General features: G+C 42.2%; 2 protein-coding genes across 4 annotated transcripts in view; one reads left to right on the plus strand and one right to left on the minus strand.

Annotated features, from left to right (window-relative positions):
* Positions 1-16: 16 nt before the first annotated feature.
* styk1a (serine/threonine/tyrosine kinase 1a) lies at positions 17-12,475 on the minus strand. The gene is made up of 10 exons (XM_083925504.1): positions 12,265-12,475; positions 8,413-8,468; positions 5,996-6,259; positions 5,645-5,881; positions 5,081-5,262; positions 3,955-4,029; positions 3,342-3,556; positions 2,947-2,987; positions 2,574-2,670; positions 17-1,085 (listed from the first exon to the last, which is right to left on the minus strand). The coding sequence occupies exons 2-10, from the start codon at positions 8,465-8,467 to the stop codon at positions 890-892; spliced, it is 1,362 nt and encodes a 453-aa protein (XP_083781630.1). The 5' UTR covers position 8,468; positions 12,265-12,475; the 3' UTR covers positions 17-889.
* A 1,883-nt stretch (positions 12,476-14,358) lies between these two features.
* LOC310955586 (chloride channel protein 1-like) overlaps positions 14,359-26,268 on the plus strand; it is a 40,779-nt gene continuing 28,869 nt past the window's right edge. For all 3 annotated transcript variants that reach the window (XR_014593446.1, XR_014593447.1, XM_083925500.1), the window contains exons 1-10: positions 14,359-14,492; positions 22,934-23,237; positions 23,321-23,452; positions 23,693-23,821; positions 24,434-24,567; positions 24,726-24,803; positions 24,939-25,017; positions 25,205-25,330; positions 25,687-25,771; positions 26,128-26,229. Coding sequence is in view for 1 of the 3 variants with exons in the window: in XM_083925500.1 (XP_083781626.1) it covers positions 14,385-14,492; positions 22,934-23,237; positions 23,321-23,452; positions 23,693-23,821; positions 24,434-24,567; positions 24,726-24,803; positions 24,939-25,017; positions 25,205-25,330; positions 25,687-25,771; positions 26,128-26,229 (1,277 nt within the window). In the remaining 2 variants the exon portion in view is untranslated. The remainder of the gene's footprint in view (positions 14,493-22,933; positions 23,238-23,320; positions 23,453-23,692; positions 23,822-24,433; positions 24,568-24,725; positions 24,804-24,938; positions 25,018-25,204; positions 25,331-25,686; positions 25,772-26,127; positions 26,230-26,268) is intronic.

Below are 26,268 nucleotides of genomic sequence, written 5' to 3' on the forward strand. Positions count from 1 at the left end.
CAGAAAAACATTGGTGTTGTGTCATGAGAATCAGGTTTATTGTCAAGTAAATTTGCATTACGAGGACTTTGCCTTGATTTGACAGTGCTTACATGGAAACAGACAAACATAAGCATAATAAACTATTAACCATAAAATTAAGTATATACATATGTATGTATTTACACAAGTAGTGCAGGAGGTAGTGAACAGTTGATGGGGTGTCTGGATTATTGTTTATCTCATCTCATCTTCAGCCTCTTATCCGGGGTCGGGTCTCGGGGGCAGCAGCTTTAGCAGGGGACCCAAAACTTCCCTTTCCCGGGCCACATTAACCAGCTCTAACTGGGGGATCCTGAGGCGTTCCCAGGCCAGTGTGGAGATCTAATCTCTCCACCTGGTCCTGGGTCTTCCCCGAGGCCTCCTCCCAGCTGGACGTGCCTGGAACACCTCCCTAGGGAGGCGCCCAGGGTTCATCCTTACTAGATGATCCTGAACCACCTCAACTGGCTCCTTTCAACGCAAAGGATAAAGCAAAAAGATAAAGGTAAAGCAGCCCTTGTTTTATAGTGCAGAACAATTTTACATTCACCGTGATGTAAAGTGCACTCCCACCTTTGCTATGCACACACACTTGTTAGAGTGAGAAATTGCAGCACACTTGCATAGTTTTCTTTCATTATATTAGTCTTTAAGATAATTATATTCTACAGAATAAGAAATATTTACAATCCATATATTACTCTGCAAACATATAAAGGTTAAGTGTTCTAAATAGTGCAAAAAACAAGTTTAAAACAATAGTTGTGTTTAGAAAACAACACAAACGTGTCTCTGAAATCCACTCTTCATTCTCGCAGCGTCGTGAAAGCAGCACCAATAGTCCTGACTGATGTCTGCTCTCAGCCAATCAGAGCACAGCATAGTTGTACGTCTCTGCATATCCCGCCTCCCGCATGTATCTCTCGATGTCTATTGGTTCAGGCACTCTGAGAACTGTGCGCTCATTGGCTGAATTCTCTCCCGCCTGAAGTCTTCTAATGAGCTCCGACATTGAGAGGCGTTGCTCGGGGCGCCAATGGCTGCAGGCCCTGATGACGGAGTACCTGCGGAGCCAACAGGTAAATACGCTGTCAAACGGCGAAAACATCACATATCAACCCCTCCCTAATTTAAAAACGTATTTATAATATAATTACAACGTTTTACTGATGTGTCGTCCTTAATGAGCGACGTCATCGGCAGTTGGACGAGGTAGATAACGGCTAACGGGTAACCGTTTGACCGTTAACGGTTGAGCTAGCTTAACGTTAGCTACCAACATTACTGTGCTGTAAGTACATTTCATTACTGCTGACTCACAATGGCGGTATATGTTAAAGTTTGGCCTGTTCAAAGATGTAAACGTAAACATTTTTAAATGTGTCCAAGTTTATTTCCTGTTGCAGTGTGATTGACATCAGCTGACAGGAAGTTAACAAGGACCTGTTGCCTAGCAATGGAATTCCGCTGAAAAGGTCTAAAGGGCATTTGAAGGCATCACGCCGCAAATTGAACGATTTAAATGTACAATAATACAAGGTATAAGATAAACAGCACATTCAAGTTAATACATTAAACTAAGAGAGTACAAAATAATTAACAATAAAAATAAAAACCAGACATTTGAATAAATAATACTAGCAAAAATAATAAATAAATAAGAAATAGTTCAAACGGGCTTCTAGGAATTTTTTTTTCATAATGACTCCGTAAGGTATTACTTTCTTTGTTATTTACCAAGATCAGAGATTAAAGCAAAGGGGTCATTTTGGAGCAGATTTAGGTACATTACGGCCGCGGGTTCGACTCCGACCTGCGGTCCTTTGCTGCATGTTTCCCCTCCTCTCTTTCACCCCCTTTCCTGCCTGTGCTTTATGCAGATATCTGAAATTCAGTTTTTCCTAGTCAAACAGAACATTTCAGTTATTCTGCACATCTCGAATGAACTTTCTGGATCTATAATGTAATTCTTACTAAGGGAAAACTCCCATTTCACATATCTACAATCCAACTGTTACCAGTCACAATTTTACCTTTAGAAATCCCAAATGAGAAAGACATTCCAGATATCCATGATGTCATTTTAATTTTGACTATCCAAAGTACATTCTGACTAATAAAAGTGTCATTACAGATATATACAACTGCAATTTTCCTAGTAAGAATTACATTACAGATATCCAGATGCCAATACTTATTGAATATGCTGTTATGTTTGATTGTATATTTTGTTTGTATACTTCTTAGTGTGATAGTCAACTGTATGTAATTGTGTTGCATGTAAATGAACGTTGTTGCTTTTGTTTCAAAACCTCATTTTGAGGTTGATCTCTTTTTGTGCATAGTACTTGTTTAATAAAGATTAATAATAAGAAACACAACCATGAAATCTGGTGCCAGCTTTTGATTCTTGTTATTTGGATTCAGATTGGTAAGTGCTAGTAAAGTAAAACGATTTTATCAGCCTAGGGTAAGTGTGAAATGTTCCTCCTGTCTCCTTTACTTTGCGTTCTAAACATTATAATAAAACCGTTTTCTGCTGTTTGCCTTACAGTGAGTTGGAGCAGGTGGCCGGACGTTTGAGATGCGTTCCTCTTTGTAGATGCTGCAGAAGTTCAGTCACTCTGATCTCGGCAAACGGTGGGTCCCCTGTGTACATGGGAGTATATATTCATAAATATATACAGTAAATATAAGATTTAAGTGCTTTTACTTAACAAGATTAGGAAATATTAATTTATTGTATAATAACTAGTTTGGCTTTATAATGACCTCACCTCTGTTGTATGAATTTCAAAATAATAATAATAATAAATACTGTTTATTTTCTGTCAAAGGGACAAACTTTTTACTTAAACATTATGCAGTTCAGTTCTATGTTTCATTAATTTAAATAATTATAATATAGAATTTCAAAACACCCACCCAATGTGACCATTTCATAGAGCAGGACACCAAATGACCATCTGCCAAAGATGAGAGAGATTTAGTTGAGTTTTTTAACATGTTACAAATAAAAAACAATAACACATAAAATAAACAGTACACATAAAGCAAACTCAATATACAAATTATCATAAACAACATAAATAAATCTCAAATATTACATATCTGAAAAGACGGGTATTCTGTAAACAAAGGGGACAGGATTTACGGTTAGACATGCTAACTTTATATCTCCTATGAAACGCCCAAATTAAGGTTAGAGACACAATATTGGGATTAATATTAACATGAATTTTCAAACACAAATTGTTAATTCACATTCAGTCATCTTCCTTGCATTATTTAATATTCTTAACGAGGACCTGGACACTTACACGTCACTGCTCTGACTGACGGCTCTCCTGCTCAGCACTTCAGGAGCCTGCCACTTTCTCATCTCCATGTCCTCTACTTCCCCCGGTGAAGCGGCCTGTGATCTCCTGCGGTAGGCCGAGCCGAGTCCCCACAGCTTCGCTGTCATATCTCCACCAACCAGGACGCTGTGAGCTCCCAGGTTGCCATGGATGCAGCGCTGACTGTGCAGGTACTCCTGAAAGATGTTCAGATAAAGTCAGGGATGCTGGAAATTGGGGATTTTTTAGGATCTTGGCTGTGAAATTATAGAAAACTTCAGCACTATAAAGATGCAACAAAATATATGAATATCACAGATGTAAGTGCCAGATTACATTAAAAATGTCTTAAACTGAAACTGTACTTTTGCAGAATTCACATTGTGTTTACTTTAACCTGACAGCAGAACAACATAACCTTAACCTGAAGAGTGAAGGAACTAATGAGACTGTTTTTCCCACCAAATCATAACAGATTAGGATATAGACAGACTGGGAGGTGAAGAGTGAGACAGAATGAGTTTATCACAAATGATTCCCACAAATACAGTATTTTGGTCCATGAGTCCATGAGACAGACAGCAGTTTAACTAACCAGAGCGGAGGCCACTTGTCCCGCCATGGTGAAGATCCTCTTCTCTGTCATGTTGCATGAAGACGCTAAATAATCCTTAAGTAAGAGAGGAAGAGAAGGAAGAATAGAGAAAACATAGAATAAGGAACGATAGAAGATTCAGACCTGAATTTAATGTCATGTGATATTCCTCTCTCTGTGTTCATAATTAGCTTCTACACTGGACCATAAGTGTGTCACACTGGTTCGTCTGTACCTTAGAAGCAGCTGAACTTATTGGACCTGCCATCGTCGACTAACTATGGAAACTGGTGTCTCTCCCTTTTAGTGGAAGTAGGCGAGGAGATATGACCCTATACTGCCCCACAAAGGCAGTGAGCAGTAAATACTGTAACTATATATTATCAGAAAAATAAAAGTTATAATCTTAAGTCATTGACCAGTTTAGGGTTTAGAGTTAACCAAATCATTTCACTATTGTTTAATCTGTGGAGTAGCATATTTACTTTAGGACCACGGTTATACACACATGTCTTTGTTTTCCTGTCCTTTTTAAATATTTAAACCTTTCACGGGGTTCGTTCATGTGCTTGAAATCCTTGAAAATGCTTCAAATTTAATGCTGTGTCTTCAAGGTTCGAAAAGTGCTTGAATTTTGGATAAAGTGCTTGAAAATGCTTGAAATTGTATCCACATTTCTTTTACAACAAATGGCTAGAATAGAAATATAATTAAATTTCTTATCCTTCTGGTATTACAAAGCATTTTTGGTGTTTATAGCGTAATACCATCTCTTTTAATGTGATTTTAAGTGGAAAAACAAAGGTGAAATAATTGTTTTCAATTTCTATATGTGTTCGTAGAATTGTGTAATTTACCACAACTATAAGATGCTGGAAAAGATGGAAAATTGACCTTGAAAGGGCTTGAAAAGTGCTTGAATTTGACCTCGGAAAAGGTGTCAAACCCTGCTTTTTATCACTAGTTTTCCATCTTGAAATAAGCTGATTCAGGTTCAGATTGCACTTAAAGTTGTTAAATATTGTCATCTGAAATAGGCACGGACCCTGCAGTTTGAAATGTAAACAACAGTGTAAACCCGTTTCTAAATAAGGTCTTTGTTTAAGTAATTAATATATTTCTGTACCTGTCGACATCTCCACAGGTACCCCAGCAGGTCCCTGTGCTGCAGCTCCTCCACGACCATCATCAGGGGCGACTGCGCTGAAACCACACCCAGCAGCTGAGGTAGGAACGGGTGCGGCCCCAGTCCTGATACAAAGGAGGCGAAACCCAAAAAGTGCTGCTTCTCACTGCTGTTTGCTGTCTCTGTGGAAGATGTTTGATAAGAGACGAGAGACATTAGACGTCACTGTTGTCCAGATGTTTACTGTGCAGCGCGTAAAGGAATCAAATTGTGTTCCCTCGGTCTCTGGTGCAGAACAAAGAATGGACGTAAGGTGCATGGGTCTGTGAATATGTTCATAACAGTTGAACATGTTGCCTCCTGAGTCTCATTCTCACATTCCACGTTGCTCCGGCACTCAAACCTATCTGATACACTTATGCACAGGTCCTGGTATTGTGAAAGCCCTCATAAGTGTTAAACAAGCTCATTATAAAAAGTGCAAAAATCTAGTGTCTTTATCAGACCATTCATCTCATGCAGTGAACAGTCGGACCTCTTGCGTGGCTTTGTACAGCTCAGTACCTTTCAGCGCCCTCAGGATGACGTCCCTGTTGTCCATGCGGGCTCTGTAGAGGCTTGCGGTGTCATCAGGCTTAGTGGAGAAGGACAGTGGCAGTGCAGTGACCTGGCTGAACGCACTGTGATGCCTCTCTGTGTACATCTGTGGTACTGCAGTCAGAATTGGCCTGACGTTCTGCTGCACTTGTTGAACTGACATGGGAAGCTCTTCATGTTCCAATGGGTTTATCCCTGGGGGTGCTATTGAGAGAAGGACAGACACAGAGCAGAATAATAAATCTGCTTGTGTAGTTCTGGAAAAACATAACAAGATTAAGATGGACTCAGAGACTGCTTGCATGCATGCATGCTCACCGTCAATGCCGTGTAGGTGATGCCTGTGGCTGTGCCTTTGCGTTTGTCTGTGGCTGTGGCTGTGCCTTTGCGTTTGTCTGTGGTTGTGGCTGTTCCTTTGCGTTTGTCTGTGTGATGAGCTGTGGTAGCGTTGAGGGGCTGTGACCTGTGTCCGCCTCCGTTCAGGACAACACCTCATTATGCACAAGGCCAGTAAGGTGACCACGGTTCCAAAGAGGAGCAGCGTAGGGACGATGATCACCCCCTGCATATGCTCCTTTGCAACTGAGAGAAAGAGTTCATGTGTGAGTGTCAGGTACAGGGGGAGCCAATGCATTTTCAAGACTCTATAGTAACGGGATTTTGTGTGCCAACGGAGAAGTTGGTCTGATTAGGAAAACATCCCCTGTTGCTCCTATTTAAGCAGTTCTGAGACGCTCCTTCGGTCCATAACGCTCCTATGAACTGTGAGCACATTGCATGCATTTTTCGTCTCACACTGATGTTCAACAAACATTTTCTAATTATACAGTGCACACGTTCCTTCAGTTTTGGTTTCAGTGTTCTGCTTGGGGTGTTGACAGCTTGACATATAGCTGGATGACACTGTAATGTAATAGTGCAACTGTCAATACCCTCATTCAGTTTTTTTTTTTAGTTAGGCAACAGCAGAAAGAACTTTACTTTTAAATCAGATCCTTTAAAAGGAACTTCATGAATTCACACTGTGCGATTACTCATTCGGACACACAGATCTTTAACCCTGTTATTTCAGTAGGCCTGTCCTCATTTACAGTACATTTCGTCACTATGACGTTGCTTATGGCATGTGAACAGCATTTATCATAATTGCTCGTCATTGTCCTGCTGTTGTATTGTTCAAAGTCAATGGGATCAGCCTGGAGAACTAGACTTAGTCATGCATTGCCATTCAAAGAATAAGAGGTTCAAACAGTGCCGGTTCATCTATTACGTGACATTAGTTTCTCTGTCGAGCCACTGAACCACTTTTTTGATAGCCTGGTTTACTCATTGTTACTTTATGCCGACTTTAAGTCCTTCACTGGACTCCTTTCAGTAACTTTGTACTCATTCTTTTCCATTATGTATATACTCCATACTGACCCTTCACTGGCAAACACACTCTTTTATATAACATTACCACAGTGCATGTTCTTCAAACAGTAGCAATGACTTCAATGTTGTTGAAAAAAGAAACTGGAATGTAAAACCACTGCTCTGTGTCAACCTCGTGTTCTGGTTGTAGCACATTCTTAGGTGTGGTGAAGGGCCTATATCATTTCTTGTCATTCTCGTTAAAGACCCTGTTTGAGCTTGAACTTTTTGTTCTCCACCTCAAAAGACTCAAAACAAGTCCAACATTTTACGTGCATATTTCTATTGATGGATTTATTGTTGGGTTGTCAGACGTATAGCTGAGTTCAACCCGGGGAAAGGACCGTTTCAAAGGTGCTAAACAAAAACAGATATGAATGCAGAAGAAGTCTGAAACAAAAGAAGCAAATTCAACTTGGACTCCAGAGGTTTAAATAACATTAACAACTATTTAATTTGACATTATTCCACTAAGAAACTATTAAAACTCATAAGATCTGAAACAGTATCTTTGCGTTAATGAAGATGAAAGAATCGATTGATTCAAAAGGTCACGTGACATGAATAGACACCATTTACTGGTATGGTTGTTGAAAGGCTCGATAACATCATTATTAACTGTGTGATTACAAAGACGTCCTATCTTTATCCGTGACCAAGCAGTTGTTACACCATCTGATTGTGAAATCGCACGTCTCTTGGAGCTCCAGTGTTTCGCGTGACATTATCTGGAGGCTGGAGGTTGCAACACCACTGTAGACGGTGCATTGTCAGATTTCAAACTTTCAAACAATCAAACTTTTTATTTGCTGATTGGTTCCTGGCACAACTCCTGTAACTGTAACTGTAACTGTAGTGGTCATGTCAGCATGACCGCGGCAGAAACACTCACTGTCTCTGTTTTATGCTGGTTTTAGGTTTACCGCCAATATGAGGTAGCTGCTAACACGTCACTCAAAAATGTGTTTTTCATATGTTTATGGCTTCTTAAATGTTTGACTTTATTGACAGCAAAGTTTGTTTAAACATCCCTGCCCTAATGGAGGAAATGTCTGTGCACTTCTGCAACTTGAGAGAGCGGTTGAGAGCTTGTATTTTCCCATTCATTGTCGGCAATACTGGAATATGTTTCAGGTTTGCGGAGACAGAACATTTTGGAGAAAAGAGGAAGGATGTAAACCAAAGAGAGGACGAGAGGTAGAGGAAAAGGCAGATCAGAGACATGACAGGAGACAGGTTGAGGAGGAAGGACAGGAAGGGAGAAAGCGTAGGTGACGATGAGAGAGAGAGAGAGAGATGAAGAGCGGCCGTTTTGTCCTTACTGCAGAGGTGGTCGTCAGCTGCACACGGGTCATCGGCCGTAGAGTTGGATGACATGCTGGAGAGGAAGAGAGGAGCACAGATGGATCAACATTACTATCAGTCGGAAGAAGAGCTCAACATTACCTCTGCTCAGCAGCCACCCTTCAATCCTCTCAGCGTAGACAGAGCGAAGCAGCATCTGCCACTAAAACTCTAAATACAGTAGTCGCTAGTTGAGATTTTAAATGTGCTTTAAAGCTGTCGGTGAAGTTCAGTAAACAGCGGAGCACACGCCCAGACGGATGTCGACTATTGGTGGTCGACTTTCAGAACATTTTAGAGACTGTAAATATTTACTGTGGCCTTTTTCTTTTTTTTAATCTATACTTGCACAGCAAATATTTACCGTGACCTCTTTTATCTGGACTCGAACAGCAAATATGAAAAGGAGTTCTGGATGACTTGTTTTCTATGTGTACAGTTAACCAGCTATCTGTTACATAGATAATAGAGGAGTGGAGATCAGCGTTACCATCGCTCAGCAGTCGCCCAAAATCCATAAAAGCTCTGAAAGGACAGCCTGGCATTCAGTAGCCCATTAAACTTCTCAAATCACACACATGATATAGCAGATATGTTTTATCTGGACACTTCCCTAGAACTGTTAACGTCTCACACATCAGTAGTGTTATTTTTACCATACAGTATAGTGTCACTTCGGTTAAATGACTTATCAAGTGGTTGTCAGATCTGAGGATGTCAGTGAGATGTTGTGGTTGTGAGCTGCGGTCTAGGATCATCCCTTTGTTGCCTGCCTAATTTAAAAAAGGCCGTCATATGGCATTTTTCAAGATGGCTGACTGGTAACTACAGACATTCATGTGTAAGTTACGGTTAAAAGAACTACAGGACGTCTTGTATTCTCTCTGCTTTTTGTTATTGTTGACATGACTGACCAGTTCAAACATCATATACAGTTGGTAGGGATGTAAAAGGCTCTTGCTTGTATGTAATGTAACAGCTTTTATTTTTGCTGACATGATCAGGTTTTTAAAAAAAAAACGTCACTATGCAGGAAAACCCCCTGAATCTGTTGTTGTGTATATTTTAACCTCACAAGCAGTTTTCAAATGGTAATTTGACTAACAAATGCTGATCACAGAGAGGCAGCGACTGTAATGCAAACTCAATACAAAGGGAAGAGAAAGACATCAAATCGTAACTGACGCTGAACGTGAAGTTACAGGGGAAGTGAATTTTTATCTGTGTGCTTTCATGCAAATTCCCCCTGAGCACGTTGGATCCTGCGTTCTTGAACTTGTGACCCTGCTTGTTCAAACAAGCATCTTTTTCACAGATACTTCAGCCCCGTTCAGACCAAAGATTCACAACGAGACGAAACAGTTTAAGGTGGTTGCAGGTAAAAGTTGCAGTGGTGGGAACTGGGTTGTTGCCAGCAGCTGATTTTAGAACGTAAGGCATGTCACCTGAGTCAACAGCCAATCCGCTCATAGCAAGTCTAGTCATAGTCTGCTGGACAAGTAACGACGTGCGTGACAGAGAGAGAGAGACAAAGAGACGGAGAGGGAGGGTCGAGTGAGCATTGAATAGGGAGAGGGAGCGCCGTAATCCAGAACAAAGCAGTGAATCAGGGCCATTTTGTCACTACTAGAAATGCAGCCGAGCAAGTATCTCACTACCTCCATCCTCATATATATTATTTCATTCATTCATTCATTCATCTTCAACCTCTTGTCCCTGTCGGGGTCACGGGGGGCTGGAGCCGATCCCAGCTGACATCGGCCGTGAGGTGGGGTCCACCCTGGACAGGACGCCAGTCTATCACAGAGCACATAGAGACGAACAGAGACAGACAACCATTCACACCTACGGGTGATTTAGAGTCATCAATAATATCCAGCTACAAAAAAAGCCTAAAAAGTCGGAGGTTAGAATAGAAGTACAGAGAGGCGTTGCTATGGAGATGATGACACCGTCCCGCCTCGTCTCATCGGTGTGAATGGGCAGGTGTTCAGAACGTTGCAGACCTGCACATTGCTAGTAGCTGCAAGTTTCAACTCGTGACTTTGCAAATCTTTGGTCTGAACTTACAGAAGAGAAGAGAACCGATCCCTTATTGTCCAGTCTATTGGAACTGTACGCCTCAGATCTGATCGGTTTTCTTATATCGATGCCAGCGCGTTTTCCCGAAACATTGATGTCAAACTCACACGTCTATGCTGCTGGAAACTTGCAACGAGAACGACTCATGTTAGAGCGGAAAATACGTCCAAACGTGGTTTTATTTTATAAAGAAAGTGAAGCTTGTAATGTCTTTACAATGATACTTTCAAGTAAAGGTAGAATCGCCTTTCTACGCAACATGGGCGTAAATTCCAGGGATGACATGTATTTGACACCACTCACTTCTCACTCACTTGTCTGAGTAGAAACACGTACGCCGTCCTCCAGTCCATCTAATTTGTTAAACAAAGAGAGAGGTCTGTCCGTCTGTATCCACTCACGTTTTACAAAGGGTTTAACCTGAGCCAGGCCTCAATGGAAATCATATCACAGTCATGCAGGCGTAGTGAGATCTGTTTCTTTTCTTTTTTAACACACCGGTTTTGGTATCTGTACTCGGTATCAGCCGATACCCACAGCACGAGTATCGGGTTTGGTATAAGGAGGGCAAAATGGTATCGGACCATCTCTATTTATAAACTCTGAGGTTAAAACAATAAACCGTGTCTTTGCTGAATTTTGATCGTCCGTTACACAATGTTTTCTGAATAAATGATGATTTTAAAACGTCTTTATTCGCAGTAACTTCCTAAATGTTTGTACTTTAATGAACTATTAGGTTGTTTAGCTTCTATTGACATTTTTTAAACCAATGTTGTGTGTCAATTAAATACTACAAAGCACTAATGTACATTAGTCCCTTACTTTATGGCGAGGGTTTATGGAAAATGTGCTTTTTTCTATGTTGTCAGACAAATAATACTGAAGAAATGGTTCTCTTGCCTACCTTGTCCTTTTCTGTGATCTGAAGAACTGTTTCGCCAAACAGACCGCTCAGTGCAACACTACAGGCCAGTGTGACATATTCTTACTGGCATCAGAGTGAAGACACTTTTCATGGCACGTGTACAAGTGTGTGTGTGTGTGTGTGTGTGTGTTTCATGCTGTAATAATGCAGTGTTATCTTCACCTCTCGTCATGGGAAAATCTTATTATTGTGTGCTCTCGGTGTGACACATACAAAAGTCACCCCAGTTTGTAGTAAGCATTTCAAAAAAGGATGGATGCCGCCGAACCCGTTTGTCTGCATTGTTCTCCCACTCACATGCAGCAGTAGAACTCCTGCATCAACACAAAGGTGCATGCACAACAAAAGACTGATCTCCTCACAACAGTCTACGGTGACACCGTCGACTCGGGCCGGGCGATACGGCTAAGATCTTCAGTCATCTCGATAATGATCACGGTTTACAGGAGCATGTTTTCTGGTGACTTGATAAATAGGTGATTGTAAAGCCAGTTTCTTTATACTGTGAATGAAACACTCGACTGAAATGTACTGAGACATTTCTCATTTTAAGAACTTCAGACACTGCAATAGAAATTAGATAGGAAAACATATATGATAGAGATTTTACATATACTGTATCATTATTATCATATCAACCAGAGTAATGCATCAGCACTCGCACAACACGTTCACGTACTCACAGACACATACAGAATAATACTACAGTGCATAGATACAAATGCATGTTGTCATATAACTAGATTAGATTTCAGCAGGCACATGTTTCAGTGAGACATCCCGAGTATTTAATCTGCCCCATTCCTATTTCCCACCTCACCTGGTCGACTTTCTGGGACTGTTCACGTGTCAAACTCTGCGTGCCTCTCGTATCCAAAACATGTAGTTTGCCGTCCCTGCGATCCATAAAAGAGTAGAGTCGTGAAACCAATTCCACTCTCTCAGTTTTCATGTTTTCTTAGTCTGTCTGCAGCGTTTAGTGACGTCCTCGTGCAGACACATTTCCACTGAAGACACTGGTGATGTTACAATCTCTGTTTCTGTTTTGCTGTCACCAGCACGGTGTGTTTCTTCTCTCTCTCTCTGTCTCTCTCTCTCTGTCTCTCTCTCTCTTTCTCTCCCAGGTCGGCCACGCCCACACCTCCAACACTTTTTCCTCGCCACCCTTATCATCTGCCCACACCTTGCACTCAGTATTATATTTGCTATGTGCATATATTTGTGTCCCTGTTCACCTGTTTTTGTGTGTGCGTTGATTTCCAGACAGCTGGCTGTGTTTGTCTGCCTCACAGATTTAGGGTTTCTCGGTTGGTCGGCAACATGCTGGTTTTTTCTGTATCATTCTTTTGTTATTGTATATGTTTTAATGGTCGAGGTGACATATCACACTCAGAGACTCTGAAACAGCTCGGGAATATCAACATATTATTTGATTTGACTGCTTGTTGTAATTGTATTTTCTCAGTTCGGATAAATTGAGACATTTTCATGAAGTGTCCAAAATCCTAGAGTCCTAGAGTTTAGATTTACCTGCATCTACTTTAATTAAACAACTCAAGTATATTTAAAAATAAATTGCCTCTGTGATCATAGACTTGGCCTCATTATGTCCCTCAGACGCTGTTTGTGATTAACTCAAGACTCAAGAAATCACAGCTGTGAATGAAACTGGTAGATGCTTTGTTTAACAATGATTTGTGTGTGTGTGCGTGTTTGCGTGCGTGTGTGTGTGTGAGAGAGATCAGAAATGTTGTTAAATAATCATGACTTTTCACCTGCTGTGTCACCTCCACCCTCTTCCCTTTATAAAGTCAAGTCGGTGTGCTGACACGCCCAGACACTGACAGGTTTCACCACAGTCACCGTATTGATCTGTTCTGTGTCTAGAAACTTAAAGATTAACGGTTTGTTTTGTCAGCTTTTGTGTGAAGTGTCTTTGTACTTGTTCAATCCATCTAAAGGCCACATAGTTCATTGTCACATGAGCCAGTGTGTGTTTGTTAGGCCTGTGTCATTTTCCTTTAGGAAGACACTGAAACTACGGTGGTGGCTGTTTGAAACACATCCTCTTAATCTTGAGGCTCATTTATTCCCATTTCGTGTATAAATAGTGACGGACGTTATCAACGCTCTAATCATCACCGTCCTCATGCTTTCATTGTATGAGGTTGTACTTTTTCAAAGGGATACTGTGTAAACTTTAGACACTGTCATGTGTTTCCTCTCAAGTCTTTCCATCTGCCAGCAGGAGCTTCACTGAAGGGGAACAACATAAACAGGCGCTATGTCGAACTGATCCAGTTCAGCCACAGTCGCCCTTTACTGGATCAGTTTGACACCCCTGCCGACGCTGTCCCTCAAATCCCACCCATTTCCACACAGTTGCTCTGACCAGCCAGTAGGAGTTGCTAGTGTAACAATAAAGAAATAATCTACCTCCCCAGCTTCACACATGCAGATGGTGTAGTTGTGTTTGGAGCTCCTGGACAAGCCAGAACCTTTGCTGCCATGGACTGACCCAGATCTTTGCAGCAGTGGGCGACTGCATCTCCTCCTGTCTCTTTAAATGTTAAGCAATAAGTCTTTGATAAAGTTTTCTGAATCACTTTGAATTTTCTGACATTACGTCTTTGAGTGTTTACTGTTGACTTTACTTCACAGAGGTGGGCAGTGTGCCTGGGGCATGGTGGGGGCGGCTGGAGCTAGTTTACTGTGTGTGTGTGTGTGTGTGTGTGTGTGTGTGTGTGTGTGTGTGTGTGTGTGTGTGTGTGTGTGTGTGTGTGTGTGTGTGTGTGTGTGTGTGTGTGTGTGTGTGTGTGTGTGTGTGTGTGTGTGTGTGTGTGTGTGTGTGTGTGTGTGTGTGTGTGTGTGTGTGTGTGTGTGTGTGTGTGTGTGTGTGTGTGTGTGTGTCCTGGCTGGGAGTCCAGCGCGGTCCTGGTAATGCTGAGACAGACGGGGAGCGGGTGGGTTTATTTTTGGGTCAGTGACAGTGTGTCAATGGCCGCAGATGCGTCGGAAAGGAAGGCTCTGAGATACAAGCAAACCCTGGTCAGTGTCCCGCTCTCGTTCCTCTTATTCTTTCTCTCCGTCTTTCTCCGTCCATCTGTTTGTCTCCACGTCCGCCTGTCTCTGTCACGCTCATTTTCTCTGCTGTGTGCCCGCAGCTTCTTTTTCCGGAATCACTCATATCATTCTTGCATGACGCACCTGCGTTGGCACCCTACGTGCACGGATGGAGCCTCTCTAACTTATGGTGTGTGAGTCTGTGAATGCATTCAGTTGTATGTGTGTATGTGTGTGTGAGTCCTAGACACGGCGAAGACCAATTAGCCGATGTGTAACAACAGGGTCACGCACATGGCCACGCAACAGGTGCTCAGACACTGTGCACCTCCTTCACCCCTGATCTTGGCATGCACATACATGCACACACGCACAAACACACTTTGTCGCTGTCATGCTGTTTCCTTCTCTCCCGGCCGGCCACCTGTTTGCTACCCTTTCTGCGCCTCGTTTCCTAAGCCCTGGTTGGTCTTAACACATCTAGGAATTACTTCTGTGATATGTGTGACACACAATGTCTGAATGTTGTCTCTATAGTGTCCTTCCATGTACATCTGCGTCCGTGTGCAGTGTGTTTGCTTTTGTGATAATACCTCAGTGTGTGTGATTGTGTGTTCGTGTGTGTGTGTGTGTGTGTGTGTGTTGGGAGCTTGTCCGTGTGTGTTCTAAAAACGTGAAACCCGATCATGTATTTGCGCTGGTGCTAATCTCCACCATTCATGCAGTTGCATGTATGTTTTTGGGACCAGGCGGTGTAAGGGTGTCTCAGAACATCTGGAGGATTACCCTCATGGTTTTGGGATGTTCGGTCACAGAACGCTGAATGTTCTCCGTTGGTTTGGGACTCGACAACGAGCAGCCGGAAAAACTTTAATGAACAGTTGAATCTTCTCACCTGTGGTGGCATTTATAGTTTTCACAGAGTTTGTATTTTCTTGTCATCGGATTTTGTTCATTTTTTTAAATTTAATCCAAGATAAATACAAATTGATCTCTTTGTTTTGTTTTCCATGCTTTGAGTCTTTTTACCTTAGTCTTTATTTGTTGATACAATTAAAATATGGTCAAAGACAAACAATAATGTTGTAAAGTTTGTATGTAGGGGAGGAGGAAGTTCTCTCATTCAAAAACAAAACAATCAAGTGTAATTACAAACATCAGATTTACAGATTACTTTGGATTGTCAAAAAAACATATGACACCAGTTTGTTTGTCTCATATGAAGCTATAGACCAGATCACCGTGACGATGCGCTAACAACACATCACAGACGACTCCCGGTTGATTTACATCGCAGAAAGTTTCTAAATCGGCAAACTTGTTAATTTCTGTCATTTTCAGTCGAAACTAAAATGTTTAAAGAAACATAGTATCTTTAAACGTTCAACTTCATTTAAATATAATTTTGCTTATGAGCAAAGTTCATTTTATAAATGAAGAAATTATATTTAGTTATTCCCGAAACACTCAATTTGTTATGAATGATAAATCATTCTGAAATAAAGGATTCCACTCATGCGCACAGCCGCAGAGCCTCGGCGGTGTTGATTTTCTGCTATGTGCTGATTGGTGATCATGGCGACCTATAGAATTTAATGGTTGTTGAAACCCTACGCCTAAAGGTAGTCCAGGAAGTGCAAAGTCATGTAACCTGTGTGTGTGTGTGTGTGTGTGTGTGTGTGTGTGTGTGTGTGTGTGTGTGTGTGTGTGTGTGTGTGTGTGTGTGTGTGTGTGTGTGTGTGTGTGTGTGTGTGTGTGTGTGTGTGTGTGTGTGTGTGTGTGTGTGTGTGTGTGTGTGTGTGTGTGTGTGTGTGTGTGTGTGTGTGTGTGTGTGTGTGTGTGTGTGTGTGTGTGTGTGTGTGTGTGTGTGTGTGTGTGTGTGTGTGTGTGTGTGTGTGTGTGTGCACTCCTGAAGGCCATGCGGGCTGGGGTAACCCTTATGTTTACGCTGTCACCCATGGGAGCAGAGCTATAAACATCTCCCTGTTCGTGCCTGTGTGTGTGCTCTAATCACTCATAATTAACGGTCCCTTGAAGATAATAAATCTAAAACATTAAGAGAACTCAATAAAGAAGTCATAACTATAACAACAACAACACTTATAACAATACCTCCCCCTACGCAATCGACTACAAACACAGGGCATGTGACCGGGGAGTTAGCAGTCATGCAGAGAATGTATGGACTTAAACCCTCCTCTATTTTAGAAGACCTTCATATGCATTAGGTTTGACTTCAGCTAACAGCTTCTAACGGCATGCTCTCACATTCATTCACATGTAGCTCTGTACGGAGGTGAGTGTCTTATATGAGTTATTTACACTGGCTTCCCATGAACACGTCTCTGAGGTGCTCTGATCAGAGTTTATCGGCTCTTCCTCGCTCCAGGCTCAAGCAAAAGGAGACTGTGCTGTCGAGGTCGTAGCTCTGTGGACACGGTCGGTTTTGTCTTTTACTTGCAATTTAGTCTCGCACTTTGTGACGTCTGCTCTTGAAAGATGCTCTTCAAATAAAGGTGTTATTATGTGGACATCACAGGGTTAAATCATGTTCGATTCATTATATCAACAATAAAATCTATCAAAACCGAGGGAATCCAGCTGCTACCAGACAAAGAAATACAAATGAATATATGTTTCCATCCACAGCGGGGAACATGTTGGGGGAATAACAAAAAGCTGGTGGCCTTAATTCACCTGTTCAGTGCCAATAAACCATCTCCAGCAGAAGGAGATGCAGTCAGTCCTCAAATGGTGAAAACATGATGGGATCATTGGCATTTCTGTTTATGAATGAATCTGAGGAAGATGTCCGTCTCCTCGTGGCTCCACTGATCTTATGTTTTCATCCACGATTTATAAAGCCTCTTCTAACCGGTGCAATGTGAATATGCGTAAAATCAAACTATGCACACTGAATTATCCGCGTCACACAAATAAAGGTAAAGCAAGGCAACCGTGGCAACACACACAATTGTTACTGATTAATAATAAGTCTCTGAAAAGCAGCCACGGGACTTTTTTGATCCTTTCTCTCTTCAGTGTTGTGCGTGTCTGCCCCAGCCAGGTGTCAAGGGCATGCCTGCCTTAGGTAGTCGGCCTTTTGCACACACGTATTTACTTATTTATTTGTTTGTTGATTGCTTGAGTTATTGGTCAAACATTCATTTCCACGGGTGGAAATCTGCTAGAATCAGGTTCAGTCTGAATATTTCTTTCCCACCACATGAATGTTCCACAGCGGTGCGACAATATCCATGAACTAAATCCGTTTTTATACATTTATGGCTGAATTTTTCTGCTGAGAATCCGTGCTCGGTGAGAACCGAATTTTAGTCTCATCACGTGCTTCATAGACATCGTGATTTATTCTCTAACGTCTGATTCCACTTCAAACGTTTATTAAAACACAAACTTTTCCACCTCAGCAATGTTCAGACTTCCCACACTTCACTGAATATTTCATTAATAACTCCCTTCCTTGCATTAAGGAATTCATCCAGGTTGGCAGTTAACGTCACCACAATGACGACCTGAACAATCTCAGTTCAATCCTTCTTTACCTGAAATCTTTTGACCAGAGCTGGGTTTCAAACTTCAATACTTTTTTTGGTTTCTACCAAAGCGTGTCCACAGGACTGAGTATTACCAACACTGTCGAGTACGAGGAGCTGGCATTGAACACTGGTTAGAGGCATCACTTTTTTACTTAACTTACTCTGATCAGAGAGAGTTTTGATTTGGTTTTGTATAAGAAACATGTTTACATTAAGTCTATAAAGTATAACATTGAAAAATACCGATGCTGGTGCAGAACGGTCTGTGTTGTATTGACTCCAGTATTGAAAAAATGTCAAATGATACTTTGCTCTTATTAAGACTGCAGAAGTGTCTGTGAGCAAGGCACCGAATCCTTCCACGGGGTATTACGTCCTACTTGACTTCCATTAGGCACTGCAGCGAGGAACATACTGTACACTTGTATGTCTGCGCTGTGGGTATTTTTACGGTAAATTGGCGGATTATTGGTAAACTCAGCTGTTAGGAGTAGTTTTATCAGTTTATACTTCTCTCTTTGAGTCGGTCCTTGAGGGACTAAAAGACAGCTGGAAGGACAGAGTGTGAAAGAGAGACATGGAGAAACGGAGGAATATGATGAGACATTGAAAGGTACACTGATGGTGAGAGAGAGGGAGAGAGGTGTGGGAAGGGAAATGAAGAATATTGGATCACACGGGTACTAAATTTAGCTCAGAGTAGTGTTTCACCGGCAGAGAGTAGGGGGCAACGAAGGAAGGAGGTAAGTGATTAGTGCAGAGTAGAGTTTCACTGTTCCAGGAGGGAAGACGGGAAGGTGAGGTGGAATGAGGTAAAGGAGGAAGAGTGTGGCAAGGATGGATTTCTGACAACATAACACACTCTGCGGTGGCCATGTTGGATGTCCTCCTGTCCAGTGAACAGCTGGTTGCATTTCCAAACATGCAACTCGGGTGTCTCTCCCAAATCAAATAGAGATGTTCAGTTTGTTCTTTGGTGAAATGGTTCTGCTTCATTCATAGTGGCCGGTTAATAATAATATCTGATCAGCAGACCACTGAGGCACATGATTTATCCAGATTAATGTTGATCCAACAACACACAAACAGTAATCAAATTAAAGTTAATTTGGAACCTGTCAGTAGATTTTCCATTTCCAAAGCGTGTAATCAACGTCCATAGATCCAAATGACTCTGGATGCAGTTGGACAGACTGTAACCAATCAGAGCAATGAAACATGACAGTGCTCAGCGTTGACGACCAATTAAACAGACTACAGCGCATAGAGGTGAGCTGTGATACATAGCATCAGTTTGTGTGGGAGGGAGTGTTGCCGTGATCAGAATTTTTAAAAGGTACTTCAATGCTGCATCAATCTTGTTGTTCCCGAAAATGCCCAAACAGCGCTCCTCTTTACTAAGCTAGGTTTATCTTCGCCGTAGAGTCCCCGGCTCAAGTTGTCAGTCATCATGTGAAATCCACCCCATATTATTCTAATTTGCCTGACCGAGCTCTGGCAGAGGGGAAGACTGTGTGAAAGGGAGAGGGAGCAGGCGCATCTGCCAGAGCAAATAAAACATGAACTTAAGATTCATCTGCTTCTCAGAATACATCTCTATGTAAACTTGCAAGTATCAGTAAGTGGACCTTTTCGGGTGGAGTTTATTTTGTATTTTACATTTAACAGATCATATCGTTACAGACTGTTTTTTTTAACCTCCCATATTCAAACTGTGGTTCTATTTTCTGGTGAAGGTAACATGCACAAGAGCATCTAATGACAGCAAGAGAAGTAGAGTTGGTTGATTTGTGTTATGTGTGTATGAGGGGCCTTTTCTGTTAAACAGGAGCTGCAGAGAGATATTTCTGCATGAATAGAAGCGTTTCTAAAGAAGAATCGGAGCGGCGTGGTTACTTGAGGTGTGATGTTGACAGTGTATCATGTATCTGACTGGCATTACATTATGGTAAGGTGATAGTTGTTCCCTTTCAAGTGCATTTGTGCCCAGTCCCCCTCGCAGACATGAGCTTTCAGGACATAATAATAATAATAATGATAATACAACCAAAAGTTTTTCTTAGTCGACCAGTGGTCGTCATTTAGAGCGATTACAGCAACAGAATAACAGAATTCAACATGATTAATAACCATTATTTAACGAGTCCGCACAGACGCTCGCTGTAAGTCTGCTGCCTGTTAATGACACTGGCAAATTATCTCAGATCCTAATTCTGAATATGTCAGAAAAAATCAACAAGGAGACTTTCAGAACCGGCCGCCGCGGGCAGGTGGCTAAGCTAGGCTAACGCTACTTACATGTTTAAGGTGGTAGGTCATGTTCGACAAGAACTAGTGAGGCCAAATTTGTCTTGCAAAATTTGAATTAATTTGATGACCTTCTCGGGGTCATCCTTGTTTTTTTTTAGAGTAACCCCATACTTTAAACGTCTTTCCAGATATGATCGGCCATTAAATATTAACTGTCTCACTGTGATCTAGAGGGGACCTGCCATAAAGCACTGACGGTGAAAGAGTGTAACAAATTCCTGAGTCTGGCCCTTCAAATTAAAAGCCCTCCAGCCTTCAGTCATATATTTTCACTTGATTTTGACAAGAAACGGCTTCAAATGTTTTGTTTTTTCCTGCGACCAATCGACCAATGAAATTTTGGTCTGCTAATGATTTTTTTTGTTGACTAGTGCTTGGTCGACTATTTGCGGGCAGCCCTAGATCATTGTCATTGGTGGCCCCGCCGGCCCTTGCTGCCCTACGTACTGCAGAACAATCCATTGAGCTATCACCCTGTTGCAGTTCATAGCTGATTATTTTAAAAAGCAAAATGAGGATAGAGACAGGAGGTCCAGACAAAAGGTCCACTTTCAGCTGGACCTCTTGTTGTCCGTAGGGAGAGACAACAAGAGGTCCAGATAAAAGTGTTTTTGCAAATATCAAGTCTTAAGTCACTGTCAATCTTTAGATCAATGCAAAACTGAGGTTGTTGATCAATACCATGTTAGGTGTGACCTAATCATGTGCTGGTGCGACCAACTCAGGAGGTCGGTGCCAGTGGAAAAGTAAGTCTGGAGACGCACTAAGTTGTGTGTTACATAACTTACATTTAACATTGACCACATTGGCACCTCCGACCCAATCAAGACATCTGTGGTTTCAATCGTTTGAGTCTATTGTGTGTTGGCATTCAGTTACAGCACATTGTGTATTATCCTGCTCAAGTTTCACTGCCCGTTGACTGGTATCTCTGATCACACAGCATCACCACTACCTTGTGTGTGTGTATATGTGTGTTTGTGTTTGTGCGTGTGTGTATGTGGTTGCGTGCGTGCGTGCGTGCGTGTGGGTGTGTGCATTAATCCATCCATCCATCAATCTTTCTGTCCATGAACCTGCTAAATTAGAAGCTGTTGAAAGGTTGCTGCACAGACATCCAACGTGTCAGCACCAGACACAACTTAACAGCTTGTCAGTTGTATTCCTGGACTTTGTCTGCTGTGGATTTACCAAGAATATATACGACCCTGGTCCAATATCTGTGGTACAGCGCTGGAATATTAAACAAAGCTTCTGCAGTGTAGATAAAATAACACTTTGTGACTGTGAGAAGTGGCAAAGAGGAAAAGGAACTGAGGAAACCGCGCTGACAGAAGTGGCGCTGACACATAATTAGAATCTATATCATTTTATTTGTATTTATGGAAATGGAGTTCATCAACATAAAATTTGAATTATACTCTTATTTTCAAATTCAAAAGACTTTAGTGACCTCTGCTGTCCCTAAATAGTATTGTTTCATGTTACTGTAGTTGTCAAGAGGACTTACTCAAGGGTGTAGATTTCCTTTCAACATTGGGGGACACACATTCACAAATGCACATGCTCTTAAATATGAAGGGGACATTTCCCCTCTGTGTCCACATGGACACATCTCCACCCGTGCCCATACTGCACCAACAAATCCTGCACAGCCGTTACCAGTAGAAACACTCGGCGAGTCCCAGGTGTGAATATAGGACAGTAAGAATGAATGTGATGCATGTTACCCATCACCCACACTCATCCAGGGCGACTGTGGCTTAGTGACAGAGTGGGTCGTCCTCCATTCGAGAGATTGGTGGTTCGATCACCAACTCCCCTGGTCCACGTGTCGAATGTGGGCAAGACATTGAACCCTGAATTGCTCCCTGTGCTGCGCATGGGTGTGTAAACGTGGTGTGAATGGTTACATCTGATTAGATGGTCTGTAGATGTCCACTGCCATCAGTGTGAATGTCTGTGTGAACGGGTGAATGTGACAAACACTGTGAAAGTACCTTGAGTAGTCAAAAGACTAGAAAGGCGCTTTATAAGTACAAGTCCATTTACCATCCACCTTGTTAAAGTGCACTTACAACCTGTTTGGACTACTCTGTCAAAATGTCGAAGAGAAAAAGAAAACCTAGTGTAAAGTGCAGCTTATGTTGTGTGTGTGTGTGTGAGATATCTTGTTTGAATGATGGAACAATTGCAAGAGGGCATCTCCTACTGAAAAGAATTTGTGCGTCTGAGAGCGGGAGAGAGATGAGAATAGATCTCTTCCCCAGATGTCCCAGGCAATTTTCATGGAGTCTGTCCAGAGGTGATAAATCGAGAGGCAGAGCCTATGTTTCCGCTTCCATTAGAGCCGTTTGGGTCAACACGTGGTGCTGTCTATTTTTAAAATGGACTGTTCCCTGCCAGGGTGCCAAAAGGAGAGTACTATCACACTCATTCTCACTTTCTCAGGAACTACCTGTATGTGTTTGTGTCTAATGAATGAATGCTGGATATTTGTATGATTCTGTCTCTTCTGCGCTGAGGGATTAATGGATTGGTTAACCGTTTGATTGACAGCTCTATGGGGAGTACCAAGAGAACCAAGGAGGCTCCGGCAGACGGGAGGCCACGCGCCTCCTGACAGAGAGACAGATCAAGAAACATGGCAGCCATCCCCGCAGCCACGGCAGGGCGCGACATGGCCGGCGCGGCCCTGGTCAAAATGGATACCACGGTCGTTATCAGCACAGCTATCACAGCCGACAGAGGAACAGGCGACAGTCCAACATGGAGACACAGGGTGATGAGCAAGATGAAAACACAGCAGAACCCGACCTCACGTCCTCTATGAAGAAGAAACGCTCCTACTCAAAGTGTAGAGGTGAGCAATCCTGATATTTTTTTAAAAAGTAAGTAAATATTTGATTTATTACTCCTTTTTGTGAGCCTCTTTGGTTTTGTCAGACTGTATAGCACGGGTGCAACGATTCCTTGTGACCAGGTTGGGAGAAGACTGGATCTTCCTCGTTCTGCTGGGCATCACTATGGCGCTGGTCAGCTGGACGATGGACTATGCCAGTGCCAAGAGCCTGCAAGGTAGGACTACATAACCCAAAATGCATTGCACAAGACATTAAAGTAAAGGAAAAGCCGGTGCAAAATATATCAGTTATTTTAATCTGTCTTTTGTGCTTTAAATTTTCTTTTTTACTCAGTTAATTCCTTTTCTTCTGCCTCTTACTTCCATCTTACTTTCCTCTCCTTGCGTCCTCCTTTTTTTTTCCACCTCACCTAACTCCTCCTCCTCCTCCTTCCTTCCCTCCCTCCCTCCTTCAGCCTATAAATGGATTTATGGGGAGCTGAGGGGGAACATCCCCCTGCAGTACCTGGCCTGGGTCTCATATCCCCTGATCTTCATCCTGTTCTCCTCCTTTTTCTGTCACCTGGTTGCTCCTCAAGCTATCGGTCTGTACCCCCCCGAAGTTATTTGTGTAGGAAAACAGCCATTTGAGTATCAGAAGAGAGAGAGACATATCTGTGCACGATCCACATAGAAAGGGTCTATTTTCATTCCAGCTCAAACCTTCACTATATGCAAACCATGTCAGTAATAAGTGACTTTTTGCCCTCTAGAAATAAGAATCAATCATGAGCTAGTGAACATTAAAAGTTCTGTCTGCAACACCACACACTGGAATAGTCACCTCAGCCAATCAGTGAAATCAGATGCTGTAACATTTGATTGGAGCCCTGCAGAGTCTAAGCCCTCCAGGGTGCATGATTACCTGTCTGAGCATCGCAAGAATACAAAATCAGGTTTTTCACATTATCCCTTTTTCCACCTGAGGTGATTACTTATAAGCACTGTGTCTAAAAAGCAAGAACAAATGGAAACAATACATTTTTGTGCAGAAAGAGAATTATAATTTAAAGTTCTGGAAGTGCTTTAAAATGGATTTTGCATCTGTGTCCAGCAGTAAAATGGCTCCGGCGTTCATTTTCCATAAAAATCATGCTCCACACCACAGTTTAAATGTTTCCTGTCCCAAACAACCTCTGTTCCATCTGCTGTCTCAGGTTCTGGGATCCCAGAGCTGAAGACCATCCTGAGAGGTGTGGTGCTGAAGGAATATTTAACTCTCAAGGCCTTTGTTGCTAAAGTCATTGGTCTGACTGCTGCCCTGGGGAGCGGGATGCCCGTAGGCAAAGAGGTGGGTGGGTGATCCAGACGAATTAACTTATCTCTCCCTCAATCTAACCATGAGCAGCATCTGTGCCGATCTGTGGTGTATTGTTTGCTCTTGTACTGTTATGCACTGCTATTTAAAATCATTTGACTTAATTGTCGTGTTGCATCTCCTCCACCCAGGGCCCGTTTGTTCACATCGCCAGTATCTGTGCTGCAGTCCTCAGCAGGTTCATGTCCTTCTTTTCAGGAGCTTATCAGGTAAGCTGATGTTAAGAATTACATGCAGTTAAGTTTGATTATGAGACATGTTTACTGCATGAGATATTCCTCATCTAAATGTTGTCTTTCTATTGTCTCGGCCCTTTCTTCTCTTCCTCCTGTCTGGATCAGTAGAATCCATACTGTTACACAGACATCCTGACAGTGGGCTGTGCTGTAGGGGTGGGCTGCTGCTTTGGTACTCCACTTGGAGGTACGCAGCCTTTCCCTTTCCTGTTCCCAGTGTGTCACACTCAAACATTCACACTGTTTGATATCTGTGCACATAGGAAACAGAAACTAGGGCTGGGGGTGGGGGAACTTCAAATACCAATCACAATAAATATCAGATTGCTTGCATGCCGGTTCGATTACTGATTTACTGCTTCTTTCTCTGCCAGGTGTGCTCTTCAGCATCGAGGTAACGTCCACATACTTCGCTGTGAGGAACTACTGGAGAGGATACTTTGCTGCTACATTTAGTGCCTTCATATTCAGAGTGTTATCCGTGTTCAACAAAGACGCAGGTACGGACTGGAGAACAAGTATCTCTCAAGATATTCATTAAAATGTTGTGTTGGTGTGTGAGATACTGAACAATATTTAAATTTCTTTAAATCAAACTTACACTAGAGGGCACCCTTACTTCAATAATCACCATCAAGCAAAGACACTGACTTAATGTTCTTTATACCATGTAGCAGCGGAGTATTTTAGTTTCTCGTGACCTTTCCAAATAAAGTTGATCAGTACTGCAAAACCCAAAGAGGGTGTATAACATTTGTAACCTGGCCCTATAAAAATACCCGTACAGACTAAATATACATATAAATAAATACTATTATTGAAATGCTACAAATGTCACCTTCTCTTTGTCTTCCAGTAACCATCACTGCCCTGTTCAGGACAAACTTCCGCATGGATTTCCCGTTCGACCTGCAGGAGCTGCCAGCGTTTGCCATCATCGGGTGAGAGACTGGGGAACTGAGACACAGACATATATCTGTCTGCATGTCGTCTTGTTGCGTCGGTCCATCTGTTATTATCTGTGGACGTGCTGTCCATAACTGCACCCGGGGACAAAAAAGTCTATAAACGTCAGCATTTCTGTGTATGAGCGGACGTTTGAAGTGTGGGTCCAAACTTCCTGGGAAATGTTAACAAGTCAAACTTTATGCAAATGTAGCATTTAAAGCCGATAATGAGAGAATCCAATAATTAGTTCACAGTTTACCCCATGGGAGGAAAGAGAGCGACACGGAACAACCAGGTGTTACAAGTGAATCGATTATTACCGAACTAATGTGACGTTTGTGATGTGCAGGATCTGCTGTGGGTTCCTGGGGGCCTTCTTTGTCTATCTCAACAGACAAGTTGTGCTGTTCATGAGACGACCCAACGCCATGACCCGCTTCCTGACCAAACAGTGAGTCAAAGTTTTACATTTGCTCTCATTTCAGAGGCT

The sequence above is a fragment of the Echiichthys vipera genome (assembly GCF_963691815.1).
Source record: "Echiichthys vipera genome assembly, chromosome: 13".
Taxonomy (NCBI): domain Eukaryota; kingdom Metazoa; phylum Chordata; class Actinopteri; order Perciformes; family Trachinidae; genus Echiichthys; species Echiichthys vipera.